Below are 13,675 nucleotides of genomic sequence, written 5' to 3' on the forward strand. Positions count from 1 at the left end.
TTCAGTCTGGAGAAGAGAAGGCTCCAAAGAGACCTTGTGGCCTTCCAGGATCTGAAGTGGGCTACAGAAAAGCTGGGGAGGGACTGTTCAGGGTGTTCAGGTAGTATATAGCACTGAGGTGAATGGATCCAAGCTAAAGGAGGGTGAATTTAGGTTACATGTTAGGAAGAAGTTGTTCACTGTAAAGGTAGTGAGACACTGGCACAGGTTACCCAGGGAGGTGGTGGAAGCCTCATCCATGGAAGTTTTAAGGCCAGGCAGGATGTGGCTCTGAGCAAGCTGATCTGCTGTGAGGTGTCCCTGCCCATGGCAGGGCGCTTGGAACTGGATGATCCTTGAGATCCCTTCCAACCCTGATGACTCTGGAAATGGAGTCATTTTTGTAGACTAGGAATTGATAACTTGCATAGCTTTTGGGCTGGACATCAAGGGCTTAAAAGTTGCTTCATGTATGCAGACAGTTAATGTGACATCTGCTTGATCTGTGTGCTCAGGAGAAGAGGTGAACCTCTTTACCTAACTTTACCTCTTGTGACTTAAAGATGGCTTCTTTTTTGTGCCTCTGCTCTATTTTTTTCCCCACAGTTCATTATTAATTATAGTGATGATACTTTCCAGGTAGTTTCTCAGCATCCATTTCTGCACTTGTGTTCCTTTCCCAGAAAAGGTTGGTGAAGGTGAATGAATGAATGAATGAATGAATGCTTAGGATTTTAGGTGGAGCTTTAATTTTTAGATCTTTAAAAGCTTAGGAGAAAAATGCCTGAATGCTTATTTTAAAGGTTTAATCTATTAGTGATGGAAAATACAAATCATGCCCTGGAAGTGCAGAATACTCCAGTAGCACTTGGTGGCTTTTACTACCTGAATCATGGAATCATTCTGGTTGGAAAAAACCTTTGAGATCATCAGGTCCAACCATTCTCTAACTCTGCCAGGGTTGGAGCTAAACCATGTCCCACAGCACCACATCTCTGCCTCTTTTAAACACCTCCAGAGATGGGGATTCAACCACCTCCCTGGGCAGCCTGTTCCAGTCTTTGAGAACCTGTTCAGTAAAGAAGTTTTTTCTTGTGTCCAAAGTAGACCTCCCCTGGCACAATGTCAGACTGTTTCCTCTTGTGCCATCACCTGATGCCAGGGAGAAGAGGCCAACCCCCGCCTGCCTCCAGCCTCTTTTCAGGGAGCTGTAGAGAGCAGTGAGCTCTCCCCTCAGCCTCCTTTTCTCCATGCTGAGCACCCCCAGGTTCCTGCTCCTCACCAGCCCTGTTCTCCAGACCCCTCTCTAGCTTCCTTGCCCTTTTCTAGACCTGCTTCAGCACCTCTATGTCCTACTTGGAAGGAGGGGCCCAGAACTGAACCCAGCACTCGAGATGTGGCCTCAACAGTGCCCAGTACAGGGAGGATAATCCTTGCCCTGCTCCTGCTGGCCCCACTATAGCTGATCCAGGCCAGGATGCTGGTGGCCTCCTTGGCCAGCTCAGCCCACCCTGGCTCATCTTCAGCTGATGTCAACCAACCCCTCCAAGTGCTTTTCTGCTGGGCAGTTCTCACCCATTCTGTTTTGTAGCCTGGGGTGTTTGTGGGGCTGATGGATGAGAACTTGTGAGTGTTATGGAGGAGAGTTTCAATCCAGAGGAGATGTGATTATCTTGTCTGATCTGGTCCTCCTTAACTTGCCCTGTATTCTTGCACTAAGTCCAGTAAGAGATTGTTTTCACAACAGCAGAGTCTTCAGCACAAGTTCTGGAGTCATGTATCTTGGTTCCAAGCCATGGTGATGATTAAATGACCCTGGTTAGAGTTGTTTTCTTCTAGGTCATCCTAGAGAACAGTTAATGAAAACCGTTTCTTTGTCTCCCTCTTTTCTTCTCCCAGGGTCTTCTATTTTGAAAGCTTCCCTGGTGACCTTGAGCTGGGTTTTGCTGTTTATTGGCAGGGAGTGCAAGGAGCACCGAGTGGGAGCTGCGGAGCAGGGAGCCCTTCTTACACACCGCTGTAACTTCACACCAGAAGCTCGATTTACTGAAACGCCTCAGTCTGGCTGGGGGAGGGGGAGAGTTTGGGGGGGATTCCCTGCTGTGGGCTAGCAAAAGCATTTAACTTGCTGTAGTTTGCAGATAATTGATAGCCAAGTGTAAGTGTAGAAGTGGTGCTTATTGACTGGTACCTGCAGGAAAGTCTGCTCTCCTGGTCTGTGCTCTGCTGGCTGATTCCCTTCCTCGCTTCCCAGAGAACGTGGGATTACTAAAGAACTTCAGACTGACTGACTCCTGGCTTTCCAAGTATGAAGTGGCTGTTGGTTCATCTTTGGCACTTGCAAAAACACGAGGTGGTGGAGGCACCGTCCCTGGAGGTCTTCAAGAGAAGACTGGATGAGGCACTTAGTGCCATGGTCTGGTTGACTGGCTAGGGCTGGGTGCTAGGTTGGACTGGATGATCTCAGAGGTCTCTTCTAACCTGGTTGATTCCATGTAAGATGGGAATGGTCATTTGACAAGTTAATAGCAACTAACTCTTATTCCAGATCCTGACCTCTGACAGGCACTTGAATTTGGGTTTTTTTTGAGCTTATGACTACAGCAAATATACATCCCAAAGCTTGGAGTTTATCATAGAATCACAGAATCAGGGTTGGAAGGGACCACAAGGAGCAGCCAGTTCCAACCCCCCTGCCATGGGCAGGGACACCCTACCCTAGATCAGGCTGGCCAAAGCCTCGTCCAGCCTGGCCTTAAACACCTCCAGAGATGGGGCCTTCCCAACCAGGAATTACAACTGCCACCATGACAGTATGCCAGGAAAATGGGGGAGAGAGCACCATGCATTTGTGTCTGACAGTATTGTACACCTCTACCTTGGGCATACATGCATGCTTGAAAATTCTGTCCGCAGGCATCCCAACTGCTCACGCTTGTCTGGTCTGGCCCCTACGTTTCCCAGGTTCTGATCACCCTACTAAACTGAGTTTCACTAGTAGTTGTTTCTTTGTACCCTGGCAGATGTTGACTCTTCTTCCCAGATTCCATTTAAAAATAAACCAGGATAAAACATTATGAACTCATTAAAAGACAATCATAACATTGTACCATCAGTAACACAGCATCACCTGGCAATGCATGCCAGTGTTTCAGATCAAATCTCTTGCTTTCTATCCAGTGGAAACAATCCTACTTCCCTCTTTCCTCTGTTACAGTATCACCAAGGTTGGAAGAGCCCTCATAGATCACCAAGTCCAACCCTTCACCACAGAGCTCAAGGCCAGACCACGGCACCAAGTGCCACGTCCAGTCCTGCCTTGAACAGCTCCAGGGATGGTGACTCCACCACCTCCCCGGGCAGCCCATTCCAGTGCCCAATGACTCTCTCAGGGAAGAACTTTCTCCTCACCTCCAGCCTAAATCTCCCCTGGCACAGCCTGAGGCTGTGTCCTCTTGTTCTGGTGCTGGCCACCTGAGAGAAGAGAGCAACCTCCTCCTGGCCACAACCTCCCCTCAGGTAGTTGCAGACAGCAATAAGGTCTGCCCTGAGCCTCCTCTTCTCCAGGCTAACCAATCCCAGCTCCCTCAGCCTCTCCTCGTAGGGCTGTGCTCAAGGCCTCTCCCCAGCCTCGTTGCCCTTCTCTGGACACACTCAAGCATCTCAATGTTCCTCCTAAACTTGGGGGGCCCAGAACTCAACACAGCACTCAAGGTGTGGTCTAACCAGTGCAGAGTCCAGGGGCAGAATGACCTCCCTGCTCCTGCTGGCCACACCATTCCTGATGCAGGCCAGGATGCCACTGGCTCTCTTGGCCACCTGGGCTCTCGATATTTAGGTTTGCCTCTGAATTTGTCTCAAATGCAGGTAGCTGGATTGTTTTTTTCCCCTACATCTTACCCTTTGCTTTTATTCTTTCTGCTTCATAATCATCAGGTTTGTGTGGTTATTGTTCACCTCTGGTAAGGTTTGCATAACCAAATCTACTTCCTTTCTTTCCTGGATTAGTATACAGATTCTTTCCAGGAGGAATGTATCTTCCTCTGGATTTCAGTTGTGGGCTGAAGTATGCATAGGAACCTCCTATGGTTCCATAATAGCTGCCAAGCCCACATACATCTATTGTGAGCCATATTTATCTCCTTTGTGTTCCCTGAGTATTACTTTGTCCTTGCTAGCTAGTCAACATCTTTTGTGTAGCATGGCACCTCTGTTAGATGAGGCTATAGCAGAAGTGAAGCCAGTGCCTTATTTGAAACACTCACTCCTAGGTGCCAGTGTTGTGCCCTTTTGTTGTCTGGTCATAGGTAGTTGACAGGTGTATATTGAACCAGAAAGTGAGTAATTGAACCAGAAAGTGAGTAGATGACAGAATGTTAGGGGTTGGAAGAAACTTCCAGAGATCATCCAGTCCAGTTCCCCTGCCACAGCAGGGTCACTTAGGGCAGGTCACACAGGAATCCATCCAAGTGGGATTTGAATGTCTCCAGAGAAGGAGACTCCACAGCCTCTCTGGGCAGACTGTTCCAGGGCTCGGTCACCCCCACAGGGAAAGTTTTCCCTTCTGTTCCCATGGCACCTCCTCTGCTCCAGCTTGCACCCAGTGCACCTTGTTCTGTCATTGGCCATCCTTGAGCAGAGCCTGGCTCTGTCCTCCTGACACTGCTCTGCACATCCTGATAAACAGGAATGTGGGCATCCCTCAGGCTCCTCTGCTCCAAGCCCTAGCTGCATCAGCCTGCCCTCACAGGGAGATGTTCCACTGCTTGCAGCAGCTTGTAGCTCTGTGCTGGACTCCCTGAGGCCCTTCTTGTAGTGATGGGCCCAAAACTGGACACGTCTCTCGCCCTACCACAGCCCTTCAGGTCCACCCCAGGATCCCCTTGGCCTTCTTGGCCACAAGGACACGTTGCTTAGATCTTAATGCTGAGTGAAAGATGCAGAGGGTGGGTATGATGTATCCCCATGAAGTGTTTGTGCTTGGAATGCTTGAAGGAAATAAGATGTCTCTGGAAAGGTGTGTTTTGGATATGCCTGTATAATTAATAGCTTTAAAAAACATAATCTTATTGATTAATCTTCCCCTGTTTCCTGGGAGGAAACACCACAACAGCAATACTTTTATTTGCTGATCAGGTTAAGCCAATGTACTTTCTATGCAGAGCACCTCCCTTCCCTCCATTGTCTCCCTGCCCTGGAACTGTCCTGCCAACCTAAACCCTAAAAGTCTGTTTGGTTCTCAAAAGTCTGTTTGGTTCCCAACTCCATCCTGCCCTGTTCCAATTCACTGGGTGCTTTCATAATGGCACAAGGGAGCAGGGAGGGGAAGGGTGACAGAGAAAGAAACAAAACCAGAACCATATCAACTCTGTGATAGGACAAGGGGCAGTGGATGTAAACTACATCACAGGAGGTTCCACCTCAACTTGAGAAGGAACTTCTTTACTGTAAGGGTCACAGAGCACTGGCACAGGCTCCCCAGAGAGGTTGTGGAGTTTCCTTCACTGGAGACTTTCGAGCCCTGTTTGGATGTATTCCTGTGTGACCTGCACTAGATTATGGTCCTGCTCTGGCAGGGGCATTGGACTCAATCTCTGGAGGTATTCCTGTGTGACCTGCACTAGATTATGGTCCTGCTCTGGCAGGGGCATTGGACTCAATCTCTGGAGGTATTCCTGTGTGACCTGCACTAGATTATGGTCCTGCTCTGGCAGGGGCATTGGACTCAATCTCTGGAGGTATTCCTGTGTGACCTGCACTAGATTATGGTCCTGCTCTGGCAGGGGCATTGGACTCAATCTCTGGAGGTATTCCTGTGTGACCTGCACTAGATTATGGTCCTGCTCTGGCAGGGGCATTGGACTCAATCTCTGGAGGTCCCTTCCAACCCTTAACATCCTGTGAACTAAATTTGATGTTGCAAAAGGATGGAGGGATTTAGTAGTGTCCACTTGTGGGCATCTCTTAAAGGGAGTGACAGAGAAAGCTTCAAGAACCTTGACAAGGGTAATGGTTCAGAGAAGCAGGGGTGGTGAAGGAGATGGAAATTGCAGGAGGTTTTGTTGGAGGGTTGTGTTCCTTCCACTGAGACTCAGAGTCTTCTCTCTGGAGATCAGTGAGGAGCATTTCAGTCTTCAGAAAGCTTAATGAAGAAGCTAGTGCTGGTTGTTGTGATTGAAGAACAGAAAGGGTTTGTTGTGCAGCAAATATGGCTTAGGATTTTCTTCACAGTAAGCTTAACTCAGCAAATGGGGACCCACTGAATAGGGTAGTGAAGGTGGGCACCCACCTGGTGGAAATAGCATAGGTGGACTTGCTTAGAAGTGTAGAATGGTTTAGGTTGGAAGAGACCTCAAAGATCATCTAGTTCCAACCCCCTGCTATAGGCAGGAACACTTCCATTTGTGCAATTAAATCTCTTTTCATAAAGCAGTTTGTCTTTTGCCTGACCTTCTACAGGCCAAAGAATTTCAGATTCCATGGCTAAGCATGAACTTGGTTATCACAATGCCAGAGTTAAGGGATGTTTCCTCTTAGGTTGTTCTAGAGAAGAGTGAATGAAATCCTGTGAGGCACGTAAAGAAAATGCAAACGTAATGCTGGGCAATACCTTTAATGGATTCTTCTGTCTTCAGTGTCAGATGTGGATGCAAGATGATGTTGTGTGCAGAGCTGAAAAAGGTCAGCTTAGGTATATCTGAGAAAGCTCCCTTGTCAAACAGTAACATTGATGAGGGCACAGAAAGACAGAGTCTGCTCAGCAAGTTTGCTGATGACACCAAGCTGGGAGGCTTGGCTGAGACAGCTGCAGGCTGTGCAGCCATCCAGAGAGACCTGGGCAGACTGAGAGCTGGGCACAGAGGAACCAAATGAGGTTCAACAAGGACAAGTGCAGAGTCCTGCATCTGGGGAGGAATAACAAACTGCACCAGTCCAGGCTGGGAGGTGACTGCTGGAGAGCAGCCCTGTGGAGAGGGAGCTGGGAGTGCTGGGGGAGAACATCCATGGCACAGCAATGTGCCCTGCTGGCCAAGGCCAATGGGATCCTGGGGTGTATTAAGAACCTAGGGTGTATTAAGTGTGTCCAGCAGATCCAGGGAAGTTCTCCTCCCTCTTTACTCTGCCCTGGTGAGACCTCATGATGAGTACTGCCTTCAGTTTTGGGCTCTCTGGTTTAAGAGGGACAGAGATCTGCTGGAAAGGGTCCAGAGAGGGCTGCTAGGATGATGAGGGTACTGGAGCACTGCCTGATGAGGAGAGGCTGAGGGACCTGGGACTGTTCAGTCTGGAGAAGAGAAGACTGAGAGGGGATTTAATAAATCCCCCATCTAAGAGCTGGGGGTCAGGATGGGGGGACAGGCTCTGCTCACTTGCTCCCTGGGATAGGACAAGGAGCAATTTGCAGCACAGGAGGTTCCAGCTCAACACAAGGGGGACTTTCTTTACTGTAAGGGTCCCAGAGCACGGGAACAGGCTCCCCAGAGAGGTGGAGTCTCCTTTGGAGACTTTCAAGACCTGTCTGGATGCATTCCACTGTGATCTGTTCTAGATTATATGGTCCTGCTCTGGCAGGGGGGTTGGACTGGATGATCTCCTTGGGTCCCTTCCAACCCCTAACATCCTGTGAGCCTGTGAACTATTTTAGTGTGGAACTGATTAAACTCTTGTAGCAGCAGCATGTTATTTTTGTAATCACAGTTAACATTGGGTGTGTGGATTTATGTAATCACATGTAACATACTTATTTAGATGAGGCCTAATGAGAGGTTTCTTTGGCACTGAATTTGTGTCAAGAAGTTTCGGCTCTGATTGTAAAGGTCTATCTGAGCTTTGGACTGAATCCAGGTTATGCCAGAGTAAGAGAATCTGAGCAGCATCAAGTCTGAGCATTGTTTCAGCCCAGTTTCATCTCCGTTATAGGCTCGTGCTGCATTGAGGACAGGTGGTATAGATCTGGAAGAAAAGGGAGGACTCCTCAAACGGGCATCATGTTGGGGAGTGCAGGTAGTAGGCACTGGGGTGTTTGCTACTCTGCTGTCCTTCAGGCCTGTTGGAAGCAGCAGTTGTACTGCAGCATTGTGAGCATCAGCCCTGCAGCAGCTGGAAGGGAAGGCACAGGAGAGCTGTCTTCTCCATGCTGAGAGACAAGTCTGTCCTTAATACTTGCCTCTGCCAGCTCTGTCCCTTCCAGGTCGTGGCTGTACTTGGGAGAAGCTTGACAGGAGCAGATCTGGGTCAGACTGGTCTGACTTAGAATCATAGAATCATAGAATCAACCAGGTTGGAAGAGACCTCCAAGATCATCCAGTCCAACCTATCCCCCAGCCCTAACCAATCAGCTAGACCATGGCACTAAGTGCCTCATCCAGTCTTTTCTTGAAGACCCCCAGGCACAGTGCCTCCACCACCTGCCTGGGCAGCCCATTCCAATGCCAGTCACTCTCTCTGTGAAGAACTTCTTCCTAACATCCAGCCTAGACCTACCCTGGCACAACTTGAGACTGTGTCCCCTTGTTCTATTGCTGGTTGCCTGGGAGAAGAGGCCACCCCCCACCTGGCTACAATGCCCCTTCAGGTAGTTGTAGACAGTAATAAGATCACCCCTGAGCCTCCTCTTCTCCAGGCTAAACAGGCCCAGCTCCCTCAACCTCTCCTCATAGGATTTGTGCTCCAGGCCCCTCACCAGCTTCTGCCTGGGCAGCTCCAAGGTAAAAGACTGAGTGATTTGCTGAGGATGAGTCGCTGTAGTGACAACTCCTTATTGTCAGTTCCCTGTTGGGTGCCTTAGGAATCTTGCCTTTGCCAGGGGAAGGGTGAGGAGTGCTTTTAATCTGCACGTGGAACACATCTATTCTTTAGTTCCTCAGCACGTCCTGAAACCCCAAGCCTTCTTGCCTGAACTTGCCCCCAGCCAGCAGTGCAGGTTGCTCAGCCTTTCTCAGGAGCAGGTGCAAGCTGTGTGGCTCATCCTCTGCGCTGAGGCTGCAGTCCTCTGATCACATCAGCTATGCAGATGTAGTAGGCGAGGAGGGAAAGACTGCGGGACCCTGGCAAACAGAAGGCAGCAGTGAGCAGGCCCCCTGCGTGCTAGGCTTTGGCTGAGGAGTTTGCCGTGAAAGCAAGTGGCCCACACAGTGTTTTGAGTAGGTAGGTTCATGGTTTTGGGGCCTGATTGAAGCGTTGTGTAGCGGGAAATGAGAGATGCTAAGTTTGGGTATGGTGGTTTCCCGTGTGAGGAGCAATTGCCTAGTTTTCGTTTGTTGTGCTAACACTGACGTGGCTCTGCAGGCTGCTCAGTTAGGTGGCTGTTTCTGTCAGCACCAGTGTTTGGAATGCTGGGTGATGCCTGCTTTTGCCTCCCAGAGAAGCAGGTGGAGGAGGATGTACAGAGAAACCCGAGCTCTAAGGATGCTGTAACCTTGCTGAGGAGGAAGCTCCCCAGCCTGTTGCCAGAGGCGCTGAGGAGCAGTGCTGTAGGTGCTGTCTGCATGACAAAGATAGCTGTCAGCTGCCTGGAACATTGCTGCTTCTGAAAAAAAGAAAGCCTAATCTGTTGCTAAAAATTCCTGGCTGTTAATGCTGAGTTAAATCTAGCCCCAGTCGCTGCCTCTGAGCCAGCAGGTTCTGTTGGGTATTTAGAGCAGCGCGGGGTCGGCGCCTTCCCGGGGGCAGGCTGCCGCTGAGTCAGCCCCGCTCTGACGGCAGCCCCTGTGTTCTGGTTGTAGGCTCCCTGTGAAAGATGGTGGATCGCTTGGCGAACAGCGAGGCCAACACCCGCAGGATCAGCATCGTGGAGAACTGCTTCGGAGCAGCCGGCCAGCCCCTCACCATTCCCGGCCGCGTTCTGATCGGAGAGGGAGTGCTAACGAAGCTGTGCAGGAAGAAGCCCAAAGCCAGGCAGTTCTTCCTCTTCAACGACATTCTCGTCTACGGCAACATTGTCATCCAGAAGAAGAAGTACAACAAGCAGCACATAATCCCTCTGGAGAACGTCACCATCGATTCCATCCAGGATGAGGGAGACCTGCGGAACGGGTGGCTGATCAAGACGCCCACCAAGTCGTTTGCGGTTTACGCCGCCACCGCCACGGAGAAGTCCGAGTGGATGAACCACATCAACAAGTGCGTCTCCGATCTGCTGTCCAAGAGCGGGAAGGCTCCCAGCAACGAGCACGCGGCTGTCTGGGTGCCAGACTCGGAAGCCGCCGTCTGCATGCGCTGTCAGAAGGTGAAGTTCACGCCGGTCAACCGGCGGCACCACTGCCGCAAGTGCGGCTTCGTGGTGTGCGGGCCTTGCTCCGAGAAGAGGTTCCTCCTCCCCAGCCAGTCCTCCAAGCCCGTGCGCATCTGCGACTTCTGCTACCAGCTGCTTTCCACCGGGGAGATGGCTGCCTGTCAGTCTGCCACCTCAGACTCCTACAGCCACTCGCCCAAATCGTCCCTAAACGACGTGTCTGACGAGGACGATGACGAAGACAGTAGCGATTAAGGGCCAAGCGTTTGGTTTTACGCCGCGCGTCGCCGTCTGCGTTTCAAAGCGTACCGAGCTGCTTTCGGGGAGGTCTGTAGCGAGGATCCTCACGGGAAAAATCCTCTTCTAGCCATAAAAAAATCTGCCTGAATGTCTTCAGCTGCCATGTGCCTCCATCTCTGAATGCTCTAGGCAGTAGTTTGGTTGTCTGTCCGTTGGTCTATCACACTCTTGCAGGGATAGACTCTTGCAAATGTTACCAGAATGTTTTCCAACCTCTTGTACTTGAGTTGCGTCTCGGTGAGACTCTTGTGGGAGCCTGGAGAATTCAAATGTACCTGTCTTTAACCTAGCAACCCATACTTCCTAACGCTTCCCCTCAGGGTGTTGCTACCTGGGGTTGGCAGAGGAGGGGAGGAAGGCTGTGGGAAGGGGTTTGGGTTGCAGTCCTTTAGACCACCTTGTTTTTCCTTTGCCGTGGGGTGTAGTAAGTTGAAATGTGGCATAAGCTACGGGCATCAGTGTCACAAAAAGCTGGGAGTTGTCTTGTTTTGCTCTTATTTATGACTTCCTAACACCAAGCAGTGCCTTGTACCGATTGTGCTGATTCAGGAAGAAGCAAACCTATTTACGGCGCCTGCACTCGCCCCATGCTGGTATCTGAGAGCTTGTTGGTGCTATAGAAAATAACTGCTGTGTTCAAAGTGGAGCTTTGACGAGGTCAGAACTCTACCTCCTGGTGGAGACCTGGACCACACATCCTCACCTGTCCAGGCAGACCCAAAGGCTCTGCAGATTCAGCGGAGTCCTCCTTGGAGGAGCTGCATTACAGGTCAGGATCTTGAGATGAGACACTTGGGGGTTGACTCTTCACAGGGATTTGTAACTTTTCTTTTCAGGGCAGTTCCTGAGTTTTGCATCTGTCAAATGCACACTGAAATTTCCATTGGGAGCTACAGCATTTGTATTTTTGCAAGTGAATTCCCCCAGATGACCCTGAGTTACTGCTTAAAACATCGCTGAGGGAATCGTTTGCGGCTTTGCTGTTTTGTCATCTTCTTTTTACTCTCCCCCCACCCCCTCCCCCCAGGAGATTAATTGGCTTGTTTAAAAATAACCTCCTACTTTTGTTGATGTTCAAAGCCTTCAAGCATCCTCCTCAGATTGGCTTTCCTTTTTACACAGCTGACCTCAGGATAAATGTGAGATGCGAGTTTGTTTCCTTTTAAGCGTATACCCAGGACCAAGAAAGATTGTATTTAAGGGCTCTAATGAAATCCTCAGTGCAGACAATGTCTGTCCCATAGTATTCATTTCTATTTTTATGAAGTCCTTGAGTACAGAAGTGGCACCTTCCCACGTAAATGTCAAAAGTTAGGCTTGCAAAGCCCTGCTAAGTCCCCAAATATTTCTATATTTCTATATTTTTATAATGGTAGCATCGATTTTGGAGCAGGAAAAAAACCCTCTTAGAAATAGTTTGTGTTGATAGAAGTTAGCAACTGACTTTATACAGCAAAGAAAAATATAAAGGTGACACTTTTCTATCTCTTAAGTGACAATTTCTGCACTGTTTGCCTCACGGTGGGCAACAATTGAGTTAAATATTTATTGAATAAAGAATGGATGCTGCATTTTGCACTGGTCTCCTGTTTTGTGGGCTGCAAGTGGCACTCATCTTATGCCAAATAAAAAGTCAGCAAAGTTCTGTCCCCTCGGGGAGGTTTCTGGTGGCTTAAAGATGCACTTAGCCCCTAGGGTTTTGTTTTTTGGGGAGGCACTCTGCATGAGCCTGCAGCAGAGGAGGCTCAGAGCAGAGCTCATTGCTGTCTACAGCTACCTGCAGGGAGGTTGTAGCCAGGTGGGGGTTGGTCTCTTCTGCCAGGCAGCCAGCAGCAGAACAAGGGGACACAGTCTCAAGCTGTGCCAGGGCAGGTCCAGAATGGATGTGAGGAGGAAGTTGTTGGCAGAGAGAGTGATTGGCATTGGAATGGGCTGCCCAGGGAGGTGGTGGAGTCACCATCCCTGGAGGTGTTCAGGCAAAGCCTGGATGAGGCCCTGAGTGCCGTGGTCTGGTTCATCGGCAAGGACTGGGTGCTAGGCTGGACTGGATGTGCTTGGAGGTCTCTTCCAACCTGCTTGATTCTATGAGTATTTTAGCAGCAATTATTAATCCTACCTGAATGTGAATAAACTGGGGGTGTTGAAGGCCAGGTTGGGTGAGGCCTTGAGCAGCTGAGTCTGGTTGTGAGCAGGAGGCATTTCAGTGTCCCTTAGGCAGCCTAGACAACAGCTGCAGAGGATAATCTTTTCCACTGGGATGAAGTTCTACGTTCATAAAGCTTGCAGTTACTCCACAGAACCATAGAATGTTAGAGACTGGAAGGGGCCTCAAAAGCTTTTCCAGTCCAAACCCCCCCTGCCAGAGCAGGGTCACCTATAGCAGATCACATCCAGGTGGGTCTTGAATGTCTCCAGAGAGGGAGACTAGACTTAGGTCTGGTATTTTGAGAAACTCTCTCTCAGGTTAATATCTGCACAAAAAGCTGCCGAGTAACAGCAGCAGCAAAAAGTGCTGCAAAGAGACCTGATTCCATGGCAGGGAGGTTGGAGTAGATTATATCTGAGGTCCCTTCCAACCTAAGCCATTCTGTGGTTGTATGAATTTTGCATCCACTTCTGGAGCCACTATTACAAGAGGGCTGTGGAGATGCTGGAGAGTGTCCGGACAAGGGCCAGGAGGATGCTCAGAGGCTGCAGCAGCTCTGCTGTGAGCACAGCCTGAACGAGTTGGGGCTGTGCAGGCTGGAGCAGAGGAGGCTCCCAGGTGACCTTCTTGTGGCCTTCCAGCATCTGAAGGGGGCTACAAAAAACGCTGTGGAGGGACTTTTTAGGATATCAGGTAGTGACAGGACAGGGGGAATGGAGCAAAGCTGGGGGTAGGGAGAGTCAGACTGGAATTGTGGAGGAAGTTGTTGAGCAGGAGAGTGGTGAGAGGCTGGAATGGGTTGCCCAGGGAGGTGGTCGAGGTGCCATCCCTGGAGGTGTTTCAGGACAGGCTGCATGAGGCTGTGGGCAGGCTGATCTAAGGTAGGGTGTCCCTGCCCATGGCAGGGGGATTGGAACTGGCTGATCCTTGTGGTCCCTTCCAACCCTGACTGATTCTATGGTTCTAATTTTATCATGCAGGAGGTTTAAGACTAACTTGGAAATGTAGTTGTGCAT

At 49.9% G+C, this 13,675-nt stretch overlaps 1 protein-coding gene across 3 annotated transcripts in view; it reads left to right on the forward strand.

Moving 5' to 3' along the window:
- Nucleotides 1–12,089, forward strand: part of PLEKHF2 (pleckstrin homology and FYVE domain containing 2) — a 35,777-nt gene extending 23,688 nt beyond the window's left edge. For 2 of the 3 annotated variants that reach the window (XM_064154737.1, XM_064154739.1), the window contains exon 2: nucleotides 9,705–12,089. In XM_064154737.1, the coding sequence (XP_064010807.1) occupies nucleotides 9,719–10,468 (750 nt within the window). In that variant the 5' untranslated portion in view covers nucleotides 9,705–9,718 and the 3' untranslated portion in view covers nucleotides 10,469–12,089. Of the gene's footprint in view, nucleotides 1–8,740; nucleotides 9,127–9,704 lie in introns of those variants that run through there. The other variant, XM_064154738.1, reaches the window with a different exon arrangement.
- Nucleotides 12,090–13,675: the final 1,586 nt, after the last annotated feature.

Source organism: Pogoniulus pusillus, chromosome 14, assembly GCF_015220805.1.
Source record: "Pogoniulus pusillus isolate bPogPus1 chromosome 14, bPogPus1.pri, whole genome shotgun sequence".
NCBI lineage: Eukaryota > Metazoa > Chordata > Aves > Piciformes > Lybiidae > Pogoniulus > Pogoniulus pusillus.